The following is a 26,640-nucleotide window of genomic DNA, read 5'->3' on the forward strand; positions in this document are numbered from 1 at the left end:
CAACGCTGCGTGATGGAGCAGGGTCTGCACCAGCCCTACATGAGCCAGCTCTGCACTGGGATAACGAGACGCCGCGGCCTCACAATAGGAAACAATGGGGCCACTGTTGGAGCAGCCACAGGGGTTGCACAACGCACAACTGGGGCCATGTTTTGCTCAAGATCAGCCTCCCGATGCCGCGTCTTCTTGACAATGACCTTATTATGCTACAACAGGCATGGGCTTGCAAAGTCACTACCTCTTTCACGGGCTCTCCGCCAGCTCGCTGCAAAGCAATAGGAGAAAAAGCTGTCATTGTCTTGGCCAGAATGAAAAGCTGAGCTCTGACAGCTGGATGTGTTGGGTTTTTTGTTGTTTTTTTTATTCTTTTTTAAACTACATGCTGGAAAAAAAAAACCACTTTGTGAGTGGAAAGAGGGAAGGAAAGAAGGGGAAGAGCCGCGTTGGGGGCACGCTTGGGCAGGCAGCAAGCGTGACTCAGGGGAAGGGCTTGGTTGTGCCTCTGGCAGCCCCCCAGCCAACCCCCAGCCTGTACTGGGAGTGAGGGGACTTGGGTGCCAATGGATACCTGGGGTCAGGTGGGAAGCAAAGATGGCTTTGAGCAGCACTGGGTGCTCCACTGTTGTGGTTTTAAAGGGATTTTTGTTCCCAGGACAAACCAGGGCACTGGGTACCTTTAAGCTCCCTTCCATAGGATCACAGGATGGCTGGCATTGGAAGAGACCTTACAGCCCACCCAGTCCCAAACCCTACTGTGGGCTGAGTGCCCACCACCACACCATGCTGCCCCATCCAGCCTGGGCTTGGGTACCTCCAGGGTTGGGGCACCCATGGTGTTCTAGACAGCTTGAGCCACACTCTTATTTCTATGACACAGGGCTCCAAGAGAGCTTTCTGCTGCCCTACAGAACCGATCCCCACTCCAGCAGCACCCACGTTTTGATTGAACCTTGCAGAACCAGCATGAAAACCTCCAACTGAGACAGAGCAGGGGATGGAGCAGGGGGGGAAGATGGGGGTCACAACCATCTCACAAGCACAGAAGCCACAGTGTGGTCCCTCACATTGCACTCTCAGTGCTGGGGCAGCCACTGCATCCTGGATGGGGGGAGAGGGGATGAGGAAGGAGGGCACAGGGCTCATTGTTACTGGGATCGCTGCTTGGCCCCTGTTGCCCTGCAGCGCATCTGTGTGACCCCGTTGAGCCGTGAGCTGCTGCTCTGCCAGCCGCCGGGTATTCCCCGAATAGACATAGAATTTGCTGAGTCTTATTATAGTTATAAAAGTGCTATTTTTGCCACCGTTGAGAGGGCTGGGGGGGGAGGGGGGGGGGAGGGGGAAGCGGGAGGGGACAGCTGGCTTTGTTTCCTCACCCTGCATTCATGGGAGGTGCCAGATTCAGGGCATTCGTTTGGGTTGGTCGCTGGCTTTTTGTTGAGAAAGGATGCCAAGTTATTTGACACGAGCTCCTCCAAGACCCCAAATGGGCTTTTTCCGACGGCAAAACGGGGCACAACCTCACTCAGATTGGGATGTTGTGATGGGTGCAACACCACGGGGCTGGGAGGGTGGGGGGGGAAGGGGGAGAAGCGACCCCTTGAACTACAGGGGAGCTATCAGTGGGGATAAATATGGCCAGCGGTTCTTTATCATGATGGGTTCGGCCCCAAACGAGCGCGGAGCTGAGATTGCGGCTCAAGGGGACTCTCAAGGGGAGTGGTCAAATAAAAAGGGGGGGTGGTCAAATAAAAAGGGGGGGTGGTCAAATAAAAAGGGGGGTGGTCAAATAAAAAGGGGGGGTGGTCAAATAAAAAGGGGGGGTGGTCAAATAAAAAGGGGGGGGTGGTCAAAGCTTGTAGGCCTGGTTAAAGGGGGCGGGGACACCGTGATGTCATTGGGAGGGGTTTCCCCGCTTGCGGGGCTCCCCGCCCGCCGGGTGCGGTGGCAGCTCGGCAGTCGGTGCGGAGCCGTGCGGAGCCATGACCTCCCGCAGGTAAGGGCTCCGCTTCATCCCCCTTATTACCGGGTGGGTTGGGGGTCGGTGCTGGGGGATGAGGCTTTGCTGCCCCATATGAGGCTTTTTCTCCCTTTTTCAGCCCTTGTCCCGCGTGCCGTTGCCTTGTAATGCGCGGTGTTGCAGGGCTGGAGCTGCGGGATGGTGGGAACGAACTTGCCGACTGACTTTGGGGCTGTTTTGCGGGTAGGGAGTTTGCAATGAGACACTCGGATCATCCGGAACCGTGTCGGCTCCTCTTCTGTTTCGCAGCTTCTCTCTCCTTTCTGCTGTGGCAGCAGGAGCCCATAGAGCACGAGGGCATCACTCCCCGCTTCCTCCTTCCCTGCTCTGCCTTTGGCACGGGCACCCACCCACCCGCTTTGTGGTCTCCTCCATTGCCCCTTTGCCATAAGAGGTGACCTGAAGGAGCTGGTTTTGCTGTCTGAAGTCAGTTTGGAGAGCCCCTATCGGGGGGTGGGTGGAATGGGAGTAGAGCTGATGGGCACCTTGCAATGAGGGTCGGTTACAGGCAGGGAGTGCTCGTTTGGAGGTGGGATGGGATGTGGGCAGGTCATGAGCTGAGAGTCTCTGGTGCATCTGATAACCTCAGGTCCTCTTCATACACATCTATATCATGCTGTGATTCAGGGTCTTGGCTGATTTATGGGATTTTAGGGTCTCTCTGCCATCCAGCTCTGGATGCAACAGGTGCTGAGTGGTGTTTTGGGAGCATCCCTGATCTATCGAGGGGTTGGAGCTGTGTGGAGCAGCTCCTGTGCTGTTGCTATCATCTGTTGCCCCTGTTCCTCCCACCCACATGCTGAATGTGCTGCCCCTGGGTCTGCAGCACTGCTCGGGTCCTTTCTCCCATCAACATCACATAGTGTACCAACCCTATTGGGATGGAATCTTCCTGCATCTAGATGATGACATTCTCACTCTGGTTGAACCCAGGTGCTCCCTCTGAGCTCCTACCTGTCCTTTGTCTGCTGTCAGTGTTGCACCTCCATCCTTTCCTCCAGGTTCACATAGGATCCCTTGGAATCAAGGGCACTTTGGCATTAGTAAGGTGATGGATGGTGTGGAGCTGCTGTGAGCCTGGGTGCCCAGTTTGCTGTGACTATCCCCTCCTTATGGCCTTCTCAGGGCCTTGCTGTGATGTGTTGGTGGGTGATGTGAGGGATAACCAAGTCCTGTTGCAGTGATGCCATCAGCATCTGGAGCATGGGCTGGATGGCAGCTGGTGCGTGCCTTGCCCTTGTCTGCAGGGCCTGGTTTTCTGGGATGCTGTGGCTGGGAGGAAGGAAAAGTCTGGAGGAAATGAAGAAATGCCACTGTCTGGCATCTGCCTCCAAACAGGGGTTGCCTTGGGTTGGCTGCTTGGTGGTGCCTATGCTGTGAGGTCCCTGCTCCTCAGCCCTGATGCTGTGGTTGCACATCAACTGCATCCCAAAAACCTTTCATGCTGCTCAGCCTCCATCATCTGCTGCCATTACCAGTGAGAAAACACAATGCTTCCTGCCCTGACTGCAAATGTCAATATGAAGCTGAAGTATTTGCAAGAGCTGCTTACTTTGGCCTTTGGGTGCAGGAGGGAGGTGGTGAGGAAGCACAAACATTCTGATTCCCATCCCTTTTCCAGCAAGGGAGTAAGAACAGTTAATGGCTCAGCTCAGAGAAGCAGAGCTGCTATTGCCAAGGAAAGGGCTTTGGATCAGGCCCTGGGTGATTTTCCAGCATCCCGTGGCTTCCCCAGGGCAGCGAGCTGTTCTTGTTACGGTCCCAAGACAAACGTGGTGCTCTCAGCCCTGGAACACGTTCCTGGGATGCAGCTGTATCTCCTGTGGCCTGCCAAGCAGAATTCCTCGCCGTCTGCAGTGGGGAAGCCAGTGTTCCAGCTCCTGAAGGCTCAATGTGAGCTTCCTCTGCGGTTCTGGAGCTGCTCACAGCTCCTTCCAATGAGGTTTGAATTACTGGGTTCCTTGGAGGTGGCTCTTCCCAGGGATGGGATGAATGGCAGCTTTGTGCACCAGGAGCTGCTGGGCATTCCAGGTGTGCACACGTGTGGCTCTGCAAGCACTGTTTCCCTGCTGTCAGTATGGAATTATCCCATTGCTTTGGCAGCATTGGGGGTAGAAGCAGCACTTGGGCACCTCTGCCCCATGGGATGCACTGGGAGGGATGAACACAGCTCCCATAGCCCCGTGCTGTGCTCCAGGAAGCACGCGTAGGATGGGGCCGAATCAGATGATGGGGCTGCTGTGCTCACAGGCTTCCTGCACAGGGCTGAGGGGAAGGAGGAAATTCTTCACATTAACCCAAGCTGGAAAGCAGGAACTGTGCCTTTCCTGTATATGCATTCAGTTTGTGCAAATAACTCCTGCTGCTGTTGTATCCACAGTGCTTTCCAAAGGTCTCCGTTGCTTGCAGGGGGTGCTGCTGTGTTCCAGTTTGCAGCAGGTGGTCTGCTATGGTGTGGTTGTGAGTTTGGGATCTGGTAGACGAGGTTTTCTGCATCCACCTGCAGATGTTCCCATGCAAAGAGGTGCGGATGAGACTCATCCCCTGCTGTGTCCTGGTCCTGGTGCCTCCATCCTGGAGCAGAACATCCCCTGGTGCAGCAGTGTGCATGCAAGGCAAGCTTCAGCAGTGAACCCTGCTGTCCCTATGCAGGAGCTGAGGGCTGGGGTAGCTCAGCAAGGAGCAATTCTGCTTATCTCAGTGCTGAAAGCAGCAGTGGGGGGAGGAAGGGGGTGAGCTGAGCTTTCTGCTGGGCTGGGCCTCGCTGTGGCTGTCCTGATTGCATTATCAGGCAATGAGCCCATGTCATGGCAAGTGTCTGCCCGAGGCTTCCTGCACACCAGCTGGCTGCACGCTGCCAGGCCTCTGTTCTTCATCTTCCCTATTGAAATGCAAGCTGGTCTGCAGGCTGCTGGCTGGCCTGGGAGAAAAGGCACCGAGCAATGGGGAAAGGCAATGGGGAAAGGCACACAGCCTTGCATACCCCCTGCACAACCATGTCCATGCTGCCCATTGGGTTTCCTTTCAGGGCTGCAAGCTGCAGCTCTCTCTTGCAGTGCCACAGTGAACGTGTTGGGATTTTCTATTTGTGGTTTTGTTTTTGTTGTTTTTTTTTCCTTCCTCTCTACAAAACAATAGGTTTGAAAGTTCCCTTTTTGGTCAGCTGGAGGTTCCAGATGACAATCAAAGGGAACTGCTGCTCCATCCATGCTGGGGCTGAGGGCTGGTGGAGGTGGTTGGTCCCCTTTCTTTGCAGGGTGACAAGGCTTTGGTCCATGCTCATATCCCCCCATTTCCATCCCTCCTGGCACTGAGCTGGTGGGAGAGCTGAGAGCTGATGGGGGCTGAGCAGACTGAGCCCCCTTCGTACCTCTGAACCACATCCTTTCCATGTAAGGTGGATTCCAAGGCTGGTTTTGGCCTTGGTTTGTTTATTAATTGTTTGGTTTTCTTAGAAGTGAGGGTGTTTTGTTGTTGTTCTCCCCCATCCTTCCTCCCACCCTCCTGAACTATTTCCATCGGTCTCCTCTCTAAGAAGTGTAACGAGCCCCGCCACTGATTAAATTCTAAATATAACCCCGGTGTTTTTTTTCTCCCTTCAATTCTTCATGATGTATCAAGGTAAAAAATAGCCTTGGCGACTCTTCAAAGGGGACGTGGGCCTGTTATGGGCTATATTTTCATCTTGACACCCTGCCCGGGTCTGAAATAGACCTCCTGGTTTTTAATTAGCTCTCCAGGTTATATAATCCTGAAAGCTGAGGATTTCTGGGCTCAGCAAAAGCACGCGTGATGTCGTGGTGGGAATGGAGCAACCTTGGTGCCAAGTGGGGAAGCCAGGATGAAGCTGTCACCTGGTTCTTCTTCCCTAAGCTCTGCTCTTGCCTTTCTTCCTCATTGCCTTGACTTTCTTTTTGGTACGTGGGGAGGAACCTGTTGAATGAGGAGTGAGAACTCCTTGGGTTGCTTTGGAGGTTGAACAGAGACGTGTAATGGGGCACTGAGGGATGTGGGCATGGTTGGGTGGGTTGGGCTTGGGTGATCTTAGGTCTTTTCCTATTGTAATGATCCAAACAAGGAGCCTTTTCTCACTCCTGGCTGAACGGAGCATGTTGGTTTTCCCATAGCTTGGATCTGGGTGCTTGAGGTTAGGAAAGCATCACCCTCCTCCCATCATACAGTGGGTGCTGGACCCCAAACATGCACTATACGGAGGCAGCACATCACAAAGCTTCTAAAAACCTTCTAACCACCAGATGGAGCAAAGGACCTTAGAACAACTTGGCCAACACTTTGGCCAGGGTGTGCCATTGGGTCACCACTGTTGTGCAGTCCTTATGCCTCGCATTATGTTGCTTCCTTCCCCCAACCTCCTCATGCAGGGCAGGGTGTGGGGTTGTCCTGTTGCATCTTGTTTAGAGAGGGCTGCAACCATGCATTCCCCATGAGCCTACTCCCCACCCATTGGCCATTGAGTGCCCAACAGATTGCAGTTTTCTTGTTTAATTGGAGCTTTCTGCAGCTCGTGCAAGGAAAGGTGGTGCTGCAGCAGCAATGGGGTTTGAGCTGCACCTATAGCTCAGCCAGGAGTTTCAGTCATGCTCCCATGGGGGTTGGGGCCAGAGCTTGTTGCTGTTGAAGCAGTGGAAACTTTCGGTGTTGTCACCTTGATATTCAAAGCTAATAGAAACCAACACGCTTTGAGAATCACAATTAAGTGAGGAAGTCATGATTTTGAAGCGTTCGGGGTTGGAAATCAGTGGGTTTCAGTGCCCCTCTTGAAGAAGGAAAGAAGAGAGATGTGATACATCTACAATCTGAAGAGGCTTCTCTAAATCTTAGACCTCTGGTTTGGTTGATGCTCCTAACCATGCTTAGGGATGGTCCTGAGGGAAGGGAAGGCCCAGCTCCAAGGAGGGATGATACAACCTCCTGCTCCCCCTTTTTTTGCAGCATCATCACAGCTTTTATCTCCAGCATCTCTGGTTCTCACCCATGTTGCCATCCGCCCACCTGCAGCGCTGAGCACGGTGCATGAGCGCACGTAGGGATGTGGTGGTTATTGTAAAGCATAGGTTTGCACATAAGTGCTGGTAGCAACCCAAGGAGGTGCCTGGGTTGTTAGCCACCAGTTCAGCCCTTCCCTGGTAGAGCATGGCTGGATTTCCATCATTGCTTTCAGCCATGGAATGATGCCTCTGTGATTCTTTGGTCTGGGTACCCCCATGTTGGCCATCACAACAGATGGGGCCAGGGCTGAGCTGGGTGAAGGGAAGGCAGTGCTCCAAGCTGAGCCTGCTGCTGATCCCTAATCTCCTCTGTGCCTCAGCTGCTCTGCTGGCACATTAAGGGCTAGCCACAAAGCAACCATAATTGTGCTAAGTGTCTGCGGGATAATGGACTAAATACTCTGGATTGCAGCAGCAGCCATTCAATGCCTTGATTGATGTGTGTGCAGTTTTGTGCCAGCCCACAGCCTTCTGAGGTCTCGTTCCTCCTGCTGTAGGAAGCTGCTGGTGCAGGGATGCCATGGCCTGCTGTCCAGCTGTAGGGTTGTTGTGGTCTTGGGTTTGCTGGGATTGGGCTTGTGTTCTTCCTCCTGCAGTCAGTGGGGAGAGTTAGGCTCTGCTCTGCACCACCCTCACTAAGCGCCTGTTTCTCCCAATGGATAAGCATGCAGGACTCCAGCTGGTGTGCAGGGATGGGGTTTCCATGTCCTTCCAGTCATCCAAGTCTTGGGTTGGGTTGTGCTCCTCATGGAGGCTCAGCCGTCTTTGGTTGCAAGCAGGATGTGTTGCACGGTGAGGGAGCAGGACAGAAATGGGGTGCACCAGTGTTGTGAATCCCACTTTCGACTGCAGAACCAACCTGGGGGCGACTGTTCAAGAATACATTAGAAAACCCCAAAAGCAAAAGATGCTTTGGGTGCTACTCAAAAACTTCGCTCTTCCCAAAGTCAGAGCTGCTTCAGTCCTTGCTCAGCTCTGGAGCAGAAGTCTGGAGGAGGGAGACTTACTGGGAAGTGTGGTTTGGATGCAGGAGCCCCATGGCATGTAATGTTACCATGAGCCAGATGGCTTTTCTGTCCCTGGCAGCACACCGTGCTTACCCTGCTGGTCCCCTTCTCTACACCCAGCTCACAGCTGCCGGGGCTGTGCTGATAAGAGGATGAGATGACTTCCTTTTCTTCTCTCCACCCCCTCTCCAGTCCACAATAACTGTGCTTCTTGGTACAGAACCAGCTGTCACCTCTCCACTCAGAGCGTCCCATGCTCCACCACTTTGGGTAGGGGATGTTCCTACTGGGCACCGCGCTGCCTGCTGCATCCTAGAGCAAGCTCCCACCTCCTGTATCCTACAGACCTTGCTGCCTTCGAGCTCTCCTGTGGTTTCCGTGGACTAACGAACCTCTCTACACACCCAGGAGCCCCGAGCAGTGATGGTGAGGTAGGATGTCTGCTCTGCCTTTGACAAAGGGGAGAAGGCACAGAGAACTTGTTCTGTTGCTGTGATGGGGTGTGAGCTATAAAGGTGTAGGTGCTGTTGGAGTGGGAATAGTGATTAATGGTGCTCATTAGCTGTATTTCTGCAGAAGTGTAACATTCTCCAGTGGAAATTACCCCTCACCTGCCTCTGCAACACACCAGTGATGACGGTGACTTTCTCCTTGCACTGGGAAACACTTGTGTTGGCAGTTTCATTAATGTGATTATTAAAGCAGCCGCAGTGAGGCTGATGGTGCTGAGCACAGCCCAGGAGGGGTTATCCCTGCTGGGAACAGAATGTTATTTATGGCTTGTTATTAGATCTCTATCTTGCTTTACCTTGTTAGCAGTGCTGCGTTAATGGCTGCTTATCTCTCTGTTTGCTGTGGCAGAGCATGCTTTGCTTTGCTGATAACGAGCATCCCAAGGCCTTTCTGCTTGCTTTCCTTCCAGTGCTGCTCCATCCCATCTTATAGGTGGGATGGTTTCTCCTTCCCTTGCCTCTGCCCTCAATGTTTGTGCCCTCTCCTGCTCCAGGAGGAAGCCCATTGCTCAGACACCAGCTTGGCTGCTTTCATTCCTGCCTGCTGTGATGTATTTATTTGTAATGCCCCAGCAGCCTGGCAGGTGGGCTGCAGTGTAATTTTAGCTTGTTTAATGAGAACAAGAAAACATCTGCAATAGACATAAGAAACCTCTCATAGACTCTTGGAGACCAATAGGAATTACCTATGGGTTTTTCTGGTGGTCCCAACAGCAGGATGCACACTTGAGGCTGATTCAACCATAAGTTCATTTTGGAGGGTTAATTCAGATAGCATGGAAAATGCAGCTTGGAATAATACCCTCCCACACCTTTGGGACTGATGGATTCAAAGGAGCTCCAGGCATTCGTTACACCTTTTTTAATTAAGGGAACATGGGTGTAAGTCCTCTGGGCAAGTTGGAAGAGTCCCAGCTTCCTGCAGGGAGCAGAGCTGGGTGTGGGAATGAGTGCTGGCCAGATGGAGCCAGGTCTGCCTCTCCCATTCTGGAAATGGGGAAGAGGCACAATTTGTACCTTTTTTACCCAGCAGTTTCAGTCCCGTGTTGTGATTCCTCTCTCACCGTGTGTATCCTGTAAGGGGTTTTTCTGCTTTCCTTCAAGACAAACCCGAACTATCTCAGTGTCCTCAGGGTCTTCATCCCATAGCAAGATCAGTAGGTGGATGGGAAGGTGCTTGGTGCACACTAACTATCCCCTGCATCCCCCTGCTTTGACCTGATGCTCACTATGCAATAAATATCCCTCAGCTCAAAGCAGTGCATGCACTCAGGTCTATGCAAGCTGCTGTGCTCAGGGTCATTGCTGCTTGCTTCAATGAGGCAAGGAGAAGGCAGCAGGTGCTGGTGTCTCTCACATCCCCTATGCAGCCATGCAGTGCCGAGGCAACCCTGCTTCTGGCTGCAGGGGAAGGCCGTGTCACGGGCTCATGCACTCTCACCCTGCAGAGGATGTGTTGTTGTGCCACGGGTCTTAATTCTGTCTGTGGTTTCCTCTCCTGGTCACTGTCAGCCTTTATCTGCAGGGTGCCAGGCTGGATGTTGAAGGATGTTTTCCATGTGTGGGATGGGCTGTGCTGCTCCCATCCTCTGCTTGGGTCAGTGGGAAGAGCATGACTCTTCATTCTCAGTCCTTGTAGCAATGCTGTCACACTTTGCTTCTAGGAGCAGAGCAAGGCCTTTGATCCATAAGGGTCGTCCAGTGATGGATATTGCATCCATCCCAAAAGGAGGGTCTGCATTTACAGGGTTTTTTTGTTGGTTTTCTTCTGGAAACTGCAATTTCTGAGCAGCAACCTTGGATTTCCCCCCCAGGGAGTGAACAGGTGACCACATAATTGCATTTAGACCCTTCTATAAGCTTTGAAGATAGCATTTAAAAGGAGCACGAAGAGCTGGGTGGACGTCAGCAGCTCACACTGCCTCGGGTCCTCTCCCATGTTCTCCTTTCCAGATGTCACATCATGAGTGCAGGGCTCACCCTCTGGGATCTTCTTATGAATATCTGTGCCTCAGCTGCATGGTGTGATGTCTCTGTGTCGTGGTGTTGGGCAGATTCATGTTGCTGCTGAGTTGCATCAGGCACCCAACCAACCAACTTAAAACTCTTTATTGAGGGGCTGTTGTAGCCGGAGAGTGTGTTGCTGCTTTTAGCAGGTGGAGTGGATGGATCAGAAGGAGAAAGAATGGGATGGTGTGTGTGGGGTTGGGGGGGATTGGGGTGGGGAAGGAAGATGTGCCAGCAGCAAGCATGGACTGGAATAATGGGGACTGAATAATGCAGATAAAGGGATTGAATCAGACGGAGTAGATGAGCACAGACTCCTGCATGTGTCAGGGAGATAGGACAGATGTGGATTTATATTAATTAACACTTAATGAGGCTCCAGCGCCAGTCAATTTCTTTGCCTGAAACCACTCTGCCCTGTGTTCTGTCTTGCGATGACGTCTATGGAAACCATTGCCAGGCTTTTGTTGCAGTGCCCAGCACAGAGCTGTGGGTTCATTGCTGGGTTGCTGCACAGGGGTGGGATGAAACCTCTGACTTGAAGGTAGTCAGAGCAATCAGCACCCCATCCTTATATTGGCAAAGCCATTCGTGCCCATTGCTGAGCCCCCATTAGGATGCTTTGCCCCCCCTCCCTTCTCTTCCAGTGCAGAGTCTGCGTTGTTCTGCTGGGGTTTTCTCTGGGGAAGTCCCTGTGTGCACATACTCTCACTGACTGCATGCCTTGAAATTGAATGGAAAGAAAAGAAGAAGAATAAAAGCTACAAAATGCTTAACAAAAGCCAAGCTCTTTGCACAGGGCATAGGTGGAAAGCTGGCCTTTCTCAAGGAGGTTTTGCCTGGGGATGTGCATACACTGCCTGGTGCGCACTGGGGTTGCTGGTGGTTGGTGATGTGTTCCTTCTAAAACAGAGCCTGACTTCTGCTTTGTACCAGAAAGGTGTTTGTCTTCTTCCAAAGCAGCACACCTTGTCTTCCTGCCTGCTTCATGTTTGGCTTTTTTGGTCATTCAACCATTGTCTGTGTTATGGGGTAAGGATGCGGGGAGCTGGGTGTCGTGCCAAACCCATGGCAGGGTTTACTTTGCTTATCCAATTATCCAAAGGTCCCGTGGTTCCTCTGTTGGTGCCAAAGGGTTCATTAGGAACCTCAGTGATATCCCATGAAGATGGATGGCTGCTTCTGTGCTTCTCCAATCAGGTCTACTAGGTGTTATCTTCAAGGTGGCATCCAAACCTGTGGGTAAAGGGGCATGGAAAAGCTCGAGAGTACCCTGCCCATGTAAGTGATGGAATTTAGCCACATTTGTGTGTGTGCCCACTCAGAGAGAGTAAGAAACCATTCAGGGTTGGGAATGGGTGAACTCAACCATTCTATGATTCCCACCTAAGCATGAGATCGACAGCAAATGGGTTCCTATAGAAGTGACTGATGCACCCCAGCGAACACAAGGCAGGTTGTGCACCTCCTTTGGGAATGATTGTGCTGCTTTTGCTTTATACTGTAATAAGTTTTGAGGAGTTGTTTTCCAGTTGTTAACAGGAGTCCTGGGGGATATTAGATGTTGGGCACAGTCACGGCGAGCTGTCACGGTGCTAATTGCTTTAGGAAGAAAGGAAATATTTACCTGTATGTAGAGCTGAGGAGGTTTGCACTGTATGTTTATTTAGCACGCTCCCTTGAGGCTGTGCCTGCTGTAATGATGGGATTTGCATCGAGCCAGGCTAGAGACAACAAAGGATGCTGCTGTGGGTTTGAGATGCTCTACGTGCAGGCGTGCCTGTGTAGAGCAGCTTTCAATGAAGACGTAAACACTAATGATTTTAGCATGGAAGCATCATGGAAACAAAAGCAGTTTTGCTGTAGAGTTAACACACACCTTGCTTACGTCTCTATTGGAAGAAGCCTCTGTTTGTTTGCTTGGCTGCTCAGAGCAGAGTGCAGCCTGCTCTGGATGTGGGCTGGGAGGTGGGTGGCTTTGGCAGGTGCCCAGGGTTGGTGGCCTTTGTCCCCTTGTCCCCCTTTTCCATCTCCTTGAACCGAGCAGTTCTCACCGCACACGATGTGTGTAGGCGTTGTCTCTTGAGTCAGATTAGCTCTGATCTTCTCCGAGCCTGACAAAGGCAAGTTTACCATTAAAACACTCCACCTTCTCCTGCTTACATTGACATAACTGCCCCTCAGACCCGATGTGCACAAAGGTGCCTTCCCTGGGGCTGCCCTAAAATGCACTTTTAGGGCATCCCAGCTCTATGACAATGGCTTTAAGGTGGTGGGCAGTGCTGGGGCAGAGCTCTGTCCCTCTGTGGCACCTCAGGCATTTGCAGTGGCCCATCTGCTGATGGAGCAGAATTGCTGGCACCAAACATCCCCACTTCCACTTTATACCAAGGAGGCATTTCCAGCAGGAAAAGCATAGCAGTACATGGGAGCGAGCATGAAACAACAGCATAATTTTAACAATAAGTATCTTTTTTCCTTAGTCCTAGGCTGGGGATCTAGTCTGGATCCTCTTGATTTGCTTTCCTCCTATGAACACTGCAGACCTCCCTATAAACATCTGTGTGCACGCGGTGCTGCTCCTCCAGGCATGGTTTGCGGGAGGCAGTTTTGCAGGCTGTGATGCCCTCGTGCAGTGAGGGATGTGTGGGTGGGTGCTTTCTTCTCCCCTGCTGTGTTGTGGGTTGGTTCTGCTTACCAACAAATGTACTTCAGTAAAAGCCTGGCGTGGAAAAAACAGCTCTGAAGATGCTTTGTGCAAGCACAGCTTGCTGCAAGCCAGACTGAAGTCTGTTCTGCTGGTCTTCCAGCTGTGATGGTTGTGACCTCCCCTTGTAGTCCAAGCCCAATGTGGTGAGCTTTGCTTTGGTGTAGGAATCCACAGGAGAGGTGCTAAGTTCTGTTTGCAAAGGGCTTTTTCTTCCCCCCCCCCCCCCGCTTCTTATTTCACTTCTGAGTTTGGCAGTTGCCTGCCTGCTTTCTCCTGCTTGTGAGGGAGGTTTCCTCCCCAGCTCGTTGTTTGTGCTTTTTTGCAAGCTAAATAACAAGCAGCCTGTGTGTGCTTGCGTGAATTGGTTCGTGTCCAAGCAGTGGGAGTGATGAGGGAAAAGGCACTTAGCGTTTGGGTTTCTGTTGGGTGGCACAAACAGAGCAGCAGTCGATGGGCCCTCAGATGTGACCCTTGTAGGCTCTTTCCCTGCCTCTCATCGGGCTGTTCTGTCCCACTCCTTAGGGGGAATCCTGCTTATTTCCATGCAGTGTTTTGCACATAGAAAGATGCTGGATGGGATCGATGCGAGTTGATTTAGCTGCTCTGCTCAAAGCAGCTGCGAGGGAGAAGGAAGAGTGTGTTGTGTGTAGCTTCCTTCTGCTCCCATCCACCCAACCACCCATCTGGAGAGACATGGGATGCACCACCCCGCTGCTCCTGGTCCCCAAGATGTTGTCTTTGTTTTCTCCTGCTGCCTTCTCAGCTGTTTTCATTGCCATTAGGCATTCAGAACAAACCACGATGCGTGGCCCTTGGCAGTTTTGCCTTGTCCCCGAGCTCCATTAAGCTCCATTAGAGGCTCCATCCTCGTGCCAGGAGGAGTTCTGCAGAACAGCTAAGTGCTGGCCCTGCACAGGGTGGGTTTATAAAAGGGTGTCACTGGTGATGTCAGGAATACGAGGCTTTGGAAACGTTGCGATTCCTGTTTACCATCTGTTTGCGTGGCCCTTTCCTAATAGAGCCGCCTTCCTGCAGTACTTTAAACAAAACTGTTTGGGTTGTGGTGTCAGGGAGGAAATCTCAAATTGTGGAGGAGACTTGGTGACATTTCTTGACCTTTTCTATGTGTATCTCTGAGACAAACAGGCTCTCATGAGCACAGTGTTTGTAGGTTCGGTCTTTGGGTGTGTTTCCAAGGCTGGGCTGTCAGTGAGATGCTGGGTTTCGGGCTGTGATGTCTGCTGGTTCTTGAGCTAAAATGGGAGGGTTTTTCCATGGCTCTAACTTGGGGTGCTCACTGTGTGATGGGTGTGATTACTCAAAGGAGCCTGGCATTTAGATAGTGGGTTTTCAGTGGCTTTTGAAACGTTGAGCCATAGTGGTGTGGTGCCACAAGGGAAATCGTTAGCCTGGTATGCATATTTAGCACATGTTAAAGCCTGGAGAAACACCAGTGCTTGTGATTTCATCAAAAGCTCTTGATCAAAAGTGGGAGCGTCAGAAATGAGGTCAATGGGTAGTTTGATGTCACTTAAAACACAAAGATCGCATTGAAGCGGTGTGTTATATGATGAAACATCTTTCCCTGTGGGTCAGCTGCCTTTCTTTCCCTGTCTTTGTACGTCCCATTATGTTAGTACACTAATTGCCACGTGTTGCAAACCCAGAGCATGGCTTTCCCTCTTGATGGGGCTTGAAAGGGACATCTGCAATCCAGCCAGGGCAGGACCCTCTCTGGGAGAGGAGTTAAATGGAGAGAGTGAAGGGCTGAGGCTTGTGTCCTTGCTTGGGAGAATGAGAGGCTCGGTGCTTTGATAGCAGAGCTTTCCTTTTGCCACCATAACATATGGGTTGGGGCTTCTGGGTGAGAGCTGCCCCTGCAGCGTGCTGGGTTGGGGTCAGGGCTGGCACCCAGGGGCTTTTGTTGCCCTTTCACATGTCACATTTATACTTTGCAGGTGGTTTCATCCCAACATCAGCGGCATCGAGGCAGAGAAGCTGCTCCTGACCAGGGGGGTCCACGGCAGCTTTCTGGCTCGACCCAGCAAGAGCAACCCTGGAGACTTCACTCTCTCTGTTAGGTAAGGAGACAGAAGGTGTGGGGAAAGGGTTGTCCATCCTGCTCCCATTGGCAGGGAGATGGCTCTGCACAGAGCTGACCCCTCTGGTTACCACTCATGGCACACAGTGCTGGAGCCATTGGTGCAGAAGAGGAATATTATGTGCTCACTCAGGTTTTTGGGGAGAGCATCTTCCATCCCAGCCTGAATGAGTCATCTCTACCTCAATGAGACATCACGAAGCTGCCTTTGGGAGGGATTGAGTTCATGTCCATAGGGGAAGAAGAGGCAAAGAGTGACACTGACCCAGCAAGTCCCCATGATAAAAGGATAAGGGGAGAGGAGGATGTGCTGTGACCCCTTCCCTATGAGAACCACCCAACTGGTGCCTTGCAGGGGGAGAGCTCAGCAGAGCTTCCTGCAGGCACTTCTAACTCAGAAATGGGGATTTCTGTTTAGTTTAAACAACTCTCATTTTGTTTAGGAAACTCCAGTGACTTTATACATCCTTGCACCAATGCTGTGTTTAGAGAAACTTTGTGCAAACAACAGAAGGGATGAGGATTTCTTTATTTCCTCCCCCTTGCGGTCCTTTCTATGTTTGAACCTGCGTTCTTCCTCCTGCAGGAGTTTGCAGCTGCCTTGCTTTGTACATGCTGCCTTTTGTGGCAGGGAATGCTGCCTGTTTCTCCCAGCTCTAGCCATTGGGGCATGGAGCTATGCAGCTTTTATGGTGTTCTGGAAGGGCAGGGATCCAACTCCACTAGCTCATCCATCCTCTTGCAATAAGAAGTGGCTGCGAGTTAATGAGGGAGGTGGAAGTGCTGCCTAATTAGAACTGGAAATAAACCCAGAGAGCTGCCTGGAGCAAGCAATGACAGCGAGGGGATGGATATGAGACAGGGTTGGGCTTCACGTGAGCTCTGTGTCTCCGTTCATGTAATGCTGTGAGTCAGGGTGTTGCCTGACCATACAGCAGAGTCCTGGCAGCACCTGCTGAGCCAGGCACTGTGCAAGCAGACTCAGGTCATGTCTGTACAGCAGTGTCGTGACATGCAAAGATACCCAACCTGCAGTGTCACCGCCCTGAATTAGCAGGGAGTTGCTTTGCTCTCATGCCCACACCTGCATTACTGCACTTGGGCTGCGGAGTCATGCTGCAATTTGGTGTCATTTTCCTCCCTTGGCACTGCCCTCCTCTCTGCTGCCGTTGCAGTTTGGTGCCTTTGCTATCCAAACTATCCAACATCAAGTGCTGTCATTAAACCTTATTTTGCTCATAAGATCTGGAAATGCCCTTCCATCATGAGCAGTGCTCTGTGTGTTAAGAGCAGAGCAGCACGGCATGCCTTGGTGTGATGGTGCTGCTCAGTGGAAAGTCTGACCAAAAGGAAACCAAGGCTGTGACACGTACCATGTTTCCAGGAAAGCACGTGAACCGTGACACACCAGCATAGAGGCATCTTGAACCGAAGACAAGGGAAGAATCCTCTGCATGGACTTCTTTTACCTCATCTCTGCTTGCTCCATCCCATCTATCTGTCTCTATAGGATTGTTCCATAGTCCTGAGCATGGAATGAGAACCTCAAAACGTGCACAAAAATGGTTTTGGCTATTAGAGTATAAAATAAATGGGTTTCTTTAGAACAAGCAAGACCTATTTCTCTTCTCTTGCCCTCTTTCCAGGGTTACTGAGAGACAGTGAAGGGAAAGGCAGCTCTGTTTAATTACAGAGAGGATGTGGGCTGCAAGGAAAGCAGGCTGTGGAGTTCTGGCTGACCAGACCACACACCAGGTGACCCACGTGCTGGTTTGCATCCAGATCCATATCCCTGAAGAGGAACTAGGGAAATAACATTGCAGAAATTACAAGTTTTCCATGAAGTTCTATGTCTGCTCTCCATTCCTACTGCGTATCCTTTCAGCCTCTGTTTCAAAACCCTGGGTCTCATTGTGATAAAACCTCCCAACCCTCATAAGGCTCTGAATACAAATAGTATGAGGGATCTGGTGCTGTTTTTTCCAAGCTTGATGCCTGGATATTCCTGGTGTGCTGGAGCTCCATGAGGTGCAGATCTCCATCAGGTCAGTGTTTCTAAGCCCTGTGGGAAAGCCTTCCAGCTTTGCATAGAGAGCCTTAGGGGTTTTTTGGGTTGCTTTTTTGCAGCTTGTCATAGGGGAAACTCTAAGTTATCTCTGTTTGATGCAACCGAGAAGAGCGGGTTGCATTAGCACTGACTGTCAGTGCAGCGTGAACTGAAAACATTGGGCTGAGATTCACAAGTTGAGTTATTTTGGATCAGGAAACTCTGCTGTATATCCAGCAAGGCAGCCACGCTGTATGTGGAAATAAGAACAGTTTTTCACAGCGACAGGAATAACTGCTCCAATGCTTACCGTAAATGAAAAGCAACAATTCAACAAATGTTCTCATTTTGTATTTAAATTGTGTGCTGGATGGGGTTTGGGGATCAGTATTCATTGTAGAGATCGTGGTGTTGGCTGACAGCAAATTGCTTTCTCTGAATTAGCTTGAAAGCAATATAAACTTGCTCTTGAATACTCAACTTTCCGGGTCTTTCCAGGTTCCGTCTTTTCTTGCTGCTCACTGGGACCTTGCATGAGCCCTCCTGTCTCTCTTGGGGTCAGAGATTCCCTTTTGCATGAAGATTGAAGCTGTTGGAGCAGCCAAGCCCTCGGGCATGGGGCTACAGAGCCTCTTTGGGTGTCTCTTTGTGCTTTATATCTGAGGGCACAGCTCCATGGATGGGTTTGCATGGAGCCCAGCTCTGCCCCAGCAATGTGCTGCTGAGCTGACGCAAGCTCAGTGAGAAGAAAAGGAGGAAGAAGGGAATGGATCAATGCCCTTTGTGTTCAGCCTGACCTTGGAGGCCGAGGGGATGAATGATCCCCATTATTTCCCTGCTTTTCATCCCCCGAAGCGCTCGATGGGATGGCAGTGGCTCCGTGAACGGAGCCTTTTGTAGGCTTTACAGACTGAGTCGTGTGGGGAGATGGGAACTCCGGAGCCTCAAGCCAAATGGCCAAAGCATGGCTTCATCCTCTGCCTTCCCTGCAGTGGGGAGGGCTCCTCATGTCCATGGATGGCAATGGATGCTATGGTTGTTTCTGCTGGGTTGGCTCTGATAGGAAATCACCTCAATGCTCAACCCAAGCCAGATGGAGCATCTGAGAAGAGCTGTGTGAGCACAACTTGCAATTATGGATCCTGCCTTGACGAGCTCCCTGCCAGCAGCAGGGATGGAGCATGCAGGGTTGCAACCATCTGTTGGTGCAGCGTTTTGGGCAGCATCTCATGGCATGCAGGAACCGAGGCTGAGTCTCTGCCTAAAGGAGGCCCAGAAGAGCACACACAAGGCTGTTAGCACACAGCAGCTGAGAGCTCTTCCTCCCATTTAACCTCATGCACAGAGCAATGTAGCATTTCTAATTTCACGCTCCGTGAAATGGCTTTTTGGTCTGACCTGATATGCGGCTTTTTACAGCACCTTGGGTATCCTGCATCTCGCTGTCGTGGTTGCTTTAGCAACAAATTGAGAGAGGCTGGGAGCAGCTCAGCACATAGGGGAAAAAATAACCAAAAAACAGAAAGGAAAGGAAAAAAAATGAGAGAAATTTGCTCAGATTTACAAATCTGTCTGACCCAGCTTGTCCATCAAGCCTTGGACTTCCAGCCACATCTGCTGGGCTTGGTGGAGCTGCTGCTGAGTGCATTTAAAATGCCATTAAATTACCCTGCCTCTTAGAAAGGTGTCCTGGGTAGGGAGGTTAAGTGAGTGCCCGTTCTGTCCCGCTGACAGTCCCATCTGCCTTTCTTCCTCAGGAGGAACGATGAGGTGACGCACATTAAGATCCAGAATACAGGGGATTACTATGACCTGTATGGAGGGGAGAAGTTTGCCACCCTCGCAGAGCTGGTGCAGTACTACACTGAGCAGCAGGGGCTGCTGCGGGAGAAGAACAGCAATGTCATCGAGCTCAAGTACCCCTTGAACTGCCAGGACCCAACCTCAGAGAGGTAAGCTGAGCCCAATGGGTGCTGCTGTGCCAGCTGCAGCCCTGGGAAGCCCCTCCAGCTCATGGTCTGCATTGCTGCCAATGAGGTTTTGCCACTCGTACCATAGCGCAGCATGGGATGAGCGGCTGCTCCTGTTAGCAGAAGTGCTGGAGAAGTGGAAAGCCCCTTCAGCTGGTTTTCCCCCTTCTCTGCGGCCAAGAACAGTCTGGCTTGGCAGAGTTGTTCTGTTAGAGCCTGTGTTCCAGACCACACATCGAGCTGTACCAGGGAGAGGAGAGGGAGAAGGGCCTGGGTTCTCTAAATATAAGAAGTGACGGTGGTGTCAGAATATAGCAGGGTGCGTCAGGATCGCAGCATTCCCAGGACCTGGCCTTGATCAGCAGCAATGCTGTAAGCAGTGCTGAGCTCCTCCATTCTGCCCTGTCCTGCTTTCTATTATGGTTCATACAGACCTGTGATGATGATTTCTTTTCCTACCTGTAGGAAGGGATTTTGCTCTTTAGAGGCCTTCCCAGACAGGCTTGGAGTGGGATTTAAAAGCCTAAGCCTTGGTTCTTGGGGCCACGGTGGATGAGATGTAGTGTCATGCCATCTCATTGCCTCTAGAAATGCACTTTGAGCTCCTGGCTGGCAGGCCAGCATCTTCAAAGGCAGCCTATGTTTCTCTAGGGTTGCAGTAAGTGTAAGGGGATGAATTAGGAGAGATGAGAGTGTGTGTGTGCAAGGTATATGCTACTATAGAAGGTAGAGCAGCTTGCTCCTGTTCACAGAAGGGCTCAGAAGAGCTGAGCACAGCCCCCTCCTCTCTCCAAGTGACCTGGGAGGTGGGCAGCAGTGACCACAGCAAGGTCCAAAATCAAAGTCCTTTCCAAAGCTTGTTCCCAAAGCTTTGGGAGCTCAAAGATGGGCACCCTATGAGCATCATCCCAGGCAGAGAGTGTAGCTCTTGCCTAATGATGATGCTCTGTGCCTTCTTTTGCAGATGGTACCATGGGCATCTCACTGGCAAGGAGGCAGAGAAGCTCCTGACGGAGAAGGGGAAGCCAGGCAGCTTTTTGGTGCGGGAGAGCCAGAGCAAACCAGGAGACTTTGTGCTGTCGGTGCTGACAAATGAGGATAAGATGGAGACGGGGGACCGCAAACCACACGTGACCCATGTGATGATCCACTACCAGGTGGGCAATGTGCTGCCCTCACTCACCTGCTGTGCTGCCCCAGTTGGGAGCTGTGCATTGAGCCTCATCGTGCCTCTATTGCTTTCCTGCAGCCAGATGGGAAGTACGACGTGGGGGGAGGAGAGAGGTTTGACACGCTCACAGACCTGGTGGAGCACTACAAGAAGAACCCAATGGTGGAGAAATCTGGAGCTGTGGTCCACCTGAAGCAGGTAAGATCTGCTGTATAATGCACAGCTGTCGGTTCAGGCCTCCAAAATGGATCCAATACCCCACCCAGGAACCCATTCTTCAAGGGAAAAGGAAGCCTTTCTGCTGCTGACAGTGACTTCTGCTCTGTCTCCATCTGTCCTTCAGCCATTCAACGCCACGCGCATCAACGCGGCCAACATTGAGAACAGAGTGAGGGAGCTGAACAAAATGGCAGATCACAGCGAGAAGGCCAAGCAAGGGTTCTGGGAAGAGTTTGAGGTATGGGAGGCTGCCCTGCTCTGTCCCATTTGTGTCTACAAGTGAACAATATCATCCCTTAATGAGAGTGCTGTGGTCTCCTTGCAATGCCATCAATCCTTTCCCTGCTTTCTGTGTTGGTCATCTTTCATTACCTTTTCTCATCTTGGTCATCTTTCATTGCTTTTTCTCATATTTCTCCTTCATCCTCCAGCCTGCTGTGTGCCTGTTGTTCCCTGTAGGGCTCTTTGCCTTTACCCCCAATTAGTGACTAATTAGGTCCCTCACCACGCTGTATCTCAGCCCTCTTCCCCTCCTGCCAGCACTCCCTCAGCCTTGGGAAGCCAAGCAGTTTGTTTTAAGATCCTCCTTGTCCTCTTGTGTGCCCAGAACAGTTTGTTCTTGTGTGCTTTGCCCACAGATGCTGCAACAGCAGGAGTGCAAGCTTCTGTACCCCAGGAAGGAGGGGCAGCGACCTGAGAACAAGGCGAAGAATCGCTACAAGAACATCCTTCCTTGTAAGGAGATACTGAGTATTGTGGGCTTTTTTTTCTCACTATTTCTACAGCCTTGTGTGAGGTTGGGTAACCCTGAAGAGCTCTGATTGTAGCTGAGTTGTAGAGAGGAGTGTCCTGTTGGAGTGATCCAGTTCATTCATGGCCTCCTCCCTTCCCTTTTTAACCTGGTCTTTCCCCTTTGCTTAGCAAATGGGTACATTGCTCTCCTCTCTTTGTGCTGTAAGTCCTTATATACTCAGGTGTAGTTTAGAAGTGACACTGAGCCATAGCTAGAGGCTCCAAAGGAAGCACTGCAGAACTTGAGCTCAGCTCTGTCTATAGCACAGCCTATGGCCAATAGCCACCCAAGTGACCGGAGTGGCAACGTGGCTGTGAACCATGCAGAATGCACTGCTAAGTGTCATTAGGAGAGCATTGTGCAGCCTTTTCTGCAGTATCTCCTTGTGCCTCTTCCCTTTAAGAGCCTTGTGGGAGCCCACGGGTTGCCCTGAGCATGGCACTGCCCTTCTGTGCTCACTCCATTATCCTCTCCTTCAGTTGACACCACGCGGGTGGCACTCAGAGACGTGGATGAGAGCGTGCCTGGCTCAGACTACATCAATGCCAACTACATCAAGGTACTTGGGAATGGAAGGCAACACGTGGGGCTGTGTTTGTGATGGGGTTATGTGCAGTAATGGGACCAGCAGTTGGGGAGCCATTCTGTTTCTGGGTCCAGACCAAGCGCTGCATTTTTCTGCTGTATCCTCAGGGATCTCATCATTCGGACATTTTCCCTTTGCCCTGATCTAAGAGTTTATTTCAACCTCCTGCTTTCTTTGCCTGTTCAGGGAGTCCCAGGGGATTGTCCTAGGCTCTCCATCACTGCCCATTATCTCAGGGCTCAAGTTATAATTGCCATCTGTAAGCTGAGAGCTGCTCGAAGCCAGCACTGCTGCTCTGGCATTTATACACCAACCCCTAGGAAACCTTCAGACTTTGGGTGCACTAAATCAATCCTCAGTCCCTCTCTCTCCTCTCCTTAGAGCATCCCTGAGGATGGAAGGAACTCGGAGCACTGCAAGATCTACATAGCTACCCAGGGCTGCCTGCAGACAACAGTGAACGACTTCTGGACCATGGTGTACCAGGAGAACAGTCACGTCATTGTTATGACAACCAAGGAAGTGGAGCGGGGCAGGGTGAGAGCTGCTGCCAAGCCCCCATATCACCTGCATCCTGTGCCAACCTGAGAGGCTGGATGCAAACCGGTTCCAAAAGCCTTCAGAAGTGAAAGGCTGGGTAGTTGGTAGGGGCTTGTGTTAAAATGTGAAGTGGAATCAGTGATGAATTAATCTGGGCAGCAAACCTAACTGTGTTATCATGCTTAGACAACTGCAGGTCCTTGCTTGTGGTGGCAGGGGCTTCTTGTAGCAAGGTGGGAAGCGGAGCAGGAGGTTGCAAGCTGTTGGGAGGCAGGAAAGTGATTGCAGAACCTACCTGAGCCTCAGCTCAAGGAAATACTCTGCATATGTGATTCTCTTTACATTTTTTTTTTGCACTATTGCTGCTCATCCTTTGACCACAGAGCATCCCCGGGTGATACATCTGGGATCTGTTCCCCATCTCTCTTCTTTTGGCTTACCAGAATCTCTCCTGTGTTGCTGCAGAACAAGTGTTTCCGCTACTGGCCAGACAAGGGCTGTGCTAAGGAGTATGGGTGCATCTGTGTGCGAAACATCAGCGAGCGCGAGGCACAGGGCTACTACCTTCGGGAGCTGGAGATCCTGCATACAGACAGGGTGAGCTCTCTGCTGCCAGCCAGCCCTGGGGATGGGATCTGGAGCATCTCTTGGTTTTTTACCTTATGGTCCTGGTGGTGAAGTTCTGGGCTGTTCTGCCCCAGTTTTGTTAATGGGAAAGGAATGGAGGTGTGGCAGTGCTGAGGGATGTGGTACACCGGGTGATTGGTTGGTAGTTGGACTTGGTCTTAGTGGTCTTTTCCAGTCTTAATGGTTTAATGTATGAAGGGGAAGCCTTCTGGTGCTCCTTCTGATGAGTCTTTGCTCTGCACAGGATGAGCGTCCCAGGGTGGTGAAGCACTACCAGTATTTCAGCTGGCCTGACCACGGGGTGCCCAATGAACCAGGAGGGGTTCTCAGCTTTCTGGACCAAGTGAACCGGACACAGCGAAGCATTCCAGACACGGGGCCGATCATAGTGCACTGCAGGTAGGATCCAGCTCTGCCATGGGGATGGGGAACAAAAGAAGGGAGTCTCTTCCCTTTGTTACCTACAACTGGCCCATCATATGAGCTGGTGGTGGGCAATTGGGAAACAGAGGTGATAGAGTTATGCACATAGGGAAATATAGCCTTTGTTTTCTCTCTTCAGTGCTGGAATAGGACGCACAGGCACCATCATAGTGATAGACATCCTGGTGGATATTATTCACAGGCAAGGTATGTCTCTGTGTCAGTTTTGTGCCTCTCACTGTTTACCTTGTTATGGGATAAGCCTGCTCAGGTGCAAGCAGTGGTCCGTGATCTCCCATCAGTGGGTTTGGCTCATTTTGTGTTCAGGCTTGACCTAAACCTGAGATGAGATGGACTTTTATATCATTGCCACTTCCCACTTTCTGGCTCTTGAGCAGGTTTGGACTGCGATATTGACATCCCCAAGACCATCCAGATGGTACGCAGGCAGCGCTCGGGCATGGTGCAGACAGAAGCCCAGTACAAGTTTGTTTACATGGCTGTCCAGCAGTTCATTGAGGCAGAGCAGAAGAGGTTGGAGGAAGAGCAGGTGAGTCCTGTTCATCTTGGTTGGGGGAGCAAGGACACATCTCGCCCCACACCAGGCACCGCAGCCACTTCCTTCATTCTGGAACCCAAATGATGCCTTGAGCATATGGGAATAAACCCACAGCCACTGCTCCCCTGCTGGTGCACAGGATCCTGCAAGGCTTCCTTTTGGGTCGGTTCTGAGTGGGATTTGAATGCGTTTGCTTCTTCTTTCAGAGAAGTAAAAGGAAAGAGCGAGACTACTTGAATATCGGATATTCTCCTGTGGAAAAAGGCAGAGCCAAAGGGCAGCCCCCCTCACCACGAGCCCAGCCTGTGTAAGTGACCTTCTGTAACAGCAGGAGAATGGCTGGAGCCTGGTCCCCAGCATTTACCCTTCCTCTCCCATTCCTTGAAACCTCACCAATTCCTGGTTGTTGGATGGGAATGGCTCAAAATAAGCGGGTGATCCCACCATGCTGTCAGCACTGTGACGGCAGCCCACCTTCCTCTTGTGGGAAGGGGAAATAGACCCTGGGTTGTGGTATCTCGAGCCCTACAGGCTATAGGGAGGGGTAAAGGGAACTTGGCCAGGCCACTGCCTGCTTCCGACCAGCCACCTGCCTCTGGGAACGCATCCAGAGCAGCGAGGCTGTTCACAACAAGGCTTTGTTTCTTGACAGGGCTGATGATGAGTCAGCTTCCGTCTATGAGAACCTCAACATCAAAAGCCCAAAGGTTTCAGGGATGAGTAACACGGGGCGATAGAGGAGCCGGAGGTGATGCTGTGCAGGTAGGAATGCTTCCTTCGGTTAGGCTGAGTGTCACCACTGTCTGTTTACGTTGCATTTATCCCGTGTGCTTCAGTGCATGCAGAGCTCCACGCGTATCACGGGATCTCAATAAGGGAACATACTTGTTTTAAAGCACGCCCGGTGCTTTAGGGGAGAGACTACATAAAGAGAGGTTTTGGATGCTGGGAGTATCTCAGCTCTGTGTCTCGTCAATGCATTTACTCCCAGTTGTAAGCCTTGCTCTCTTTCTTCCTTCTTGCTGCAGGATTTACCGTGTTTACGTCCACCCTTTTCACATGCTGCAACTGTGGACAATGCTTTATTGCCCATTTTTGCCTTCCCCGAGCACCTTGGATTCAGCGAGGAGCTAAGAAGCAAGCAGAGCCTTAAGAACATGCCTTGAGTTAACTTATTCTTGAGAAGGACCTTCTCCTGCTCTCCCCTGTATCAATAGGTTGATATTTATGTGGAAGTGCCTCTGGACATTCATCGGGCATCAAAGCTGTTTTAATTGTTGTTTTGGTGATTGTTTTGTTTAATTTAAGATTGTTATTTTTTACATGTAAAATGTTAAGAATGGAAATGCCTGTTTCCTTTAGGAGCCTTCCCAGGGTTGCCCACTTTAGGGCATCAGTCAAGTATTAGCGTACTTTAGTGTATCCATTAGGTCAATCATTTCCAAGCTAGAAGTGTTTGCTTCTAGGCTAATTTTCAGGCTAACTTTGCTGCCTTGAAGGTGGGAAATAGCACTGCCTGGAGCCCAGGTATCTGTGCCTCTGTTGATTCTTCTCCTCGCACTTCTGGCTGTTGCAGTTATAGCTTTCTATGCAACCCTGCCATACAGCAGGTGAGTGTGTGTGCCTAAAGCTGTGAGTGTCATGGCAGGATTGGGAGGCAAAGGTGAGCACCTTCACCTTGGTGTGTGTGTGTGTGTGTGTGTTGAGGACTGAAAGCCCACTTAGCTGGAGTGTGCTGGCGAGCAGGAAAGCAGCTTTGACAGTGCACTGTGCTTTAGCCCCCCCTGGGTGAATAACACACCCTGGGATGCTGGGCTGAGCTGAACTTGTAGAGCTGGGCCCCCCTAAGCTTGACACAGCTCTGCTGTTTCCTTGCTGTATGACCTCTCCTTCCCCCTGCAACTGTATGACAAGGCAAGTGCTGCGTCTGCTGGGTAGGGTGATGTAGTAGCACATGGGATTTGGCCAGTGCCACAAAGATGAGTGTGTTTCTGAGTGCAGTGTTCCAGCTCTGTTGATGAATCTTGTGACTGCCGGGTCTTCCTGCTGTTCCAGCCCTACAGTCTGCAAATAGAACCCCCCCACTTTTAGCAGGATGCACTGGGGGTCAGAGTGTCAGTGTTGGCTTCTGGAGCAATGCAGGGTGTTGAATGTGCTCTTGGGTCACTACCTGCTCAGGGACCTTGGTGCCCAAATGCCAGCAGTGAGCAGGAAGGGCTTAAAGAAAGCACGATGGCATCCTTTGGCTGTATTTCCTGGCTGGTCTTCCTGGTCCCTTCTCACAGGACAGGAAAACTGTTTTATTTTTATTGCACTTTTAATAAATGTTGAATATTCTCAAA

General features: G+C 51.2%; 1 protein-coding gene across 3 annotated transcripts; it reads left to right on the forward strand.

Moving 5' to 3' along the window:
- Positions 1-1,893: 1,893 nt before the first annotated feature.
- On the forward strand, positions 1,894-26,640 carry LOC107323557 (tyrosine-protein phosphatase non-receptor type 11-like). 3 transcript variants are annotated; one of them, XM_085509824.1, is made up of 17 exons: positions 1,935-1,993; positions 8,379-8,464; positions 15,221-15,343; positions 19,168-19,362; positions 20,345-20,537; positions 20,630-20,749; positions 20,895-21,008; positions 21,409-21,505; positions 22,043-22,122; positions 22,531-22,686; positions 23,155-23,286; positions 23,561-23,715; positions 23,879-23,946; positions 24,138-24,289; positions 24,505-24,605; positions 24,951-25,060; positions 25,327-26,640. In XM_085509824.1, exons 2-16 carry the CDS (start codon positions 8,457-8,459, stop codon positions 25,033-25,035), a joined length of 1,779 nt encoding a protein of 592 aa, XP_085365950.1. In that variant the 5' UTR covers positions 1,935-1,993; positions 8,379-8,456; the 3' UTR covers positions 25,036-25,060; positions 25,327-26,640. The 3 variants fall into 3 exon arrangements, with proteins under 3 accessions (XP_015738284.1, XP_085365950.1, XP_085365951.1); XM_015882798.2 differs by lacking the exon at positions 8,379-8,464 and having other exon boundaries at positions 1,894-1,993; XM_085509825.1 differs by lacking the exons at positions 1,935-1,993; positions 8,379-8,464; positions 15,221-15,343 and adding an exon at positions 17,010-17,408.

This window comes from Coturnix japonica, chromosome 9, assembly GCF_054131305.1.
Source record: "Coturnix japonica strain WE chromosome 9, WE-NBRP24, whole genome shotgun sequence".
NCBI classification, from domain to species: domain Eukaryota; kingdom Metazoa; phylum Chordata; class Aves; order Galliformes; family Phasianidae; genus Coturnix; species Coturnix japonica.

Excerpts from the sequence above, each read along its gene's own strand:
- LOC107323557 (XM_015882798.2), top strand. Across the intron at positions 21,009-21,408 it reads GGTTCTGGGAAGAGTTTGAG|ATGCTGCAACAGCAGGAGTG; the intron begins GTATGGGAGGCT and ends CTTTGCCCACAG. Across the intron at positions 23,287-23,560 it reads AGATCCTGCATACAGACAGG|GATGAGCGTCCCAGGGTGGT; the intron begins GTGAGCTCTCTG and ends TGCTCTGCACAG.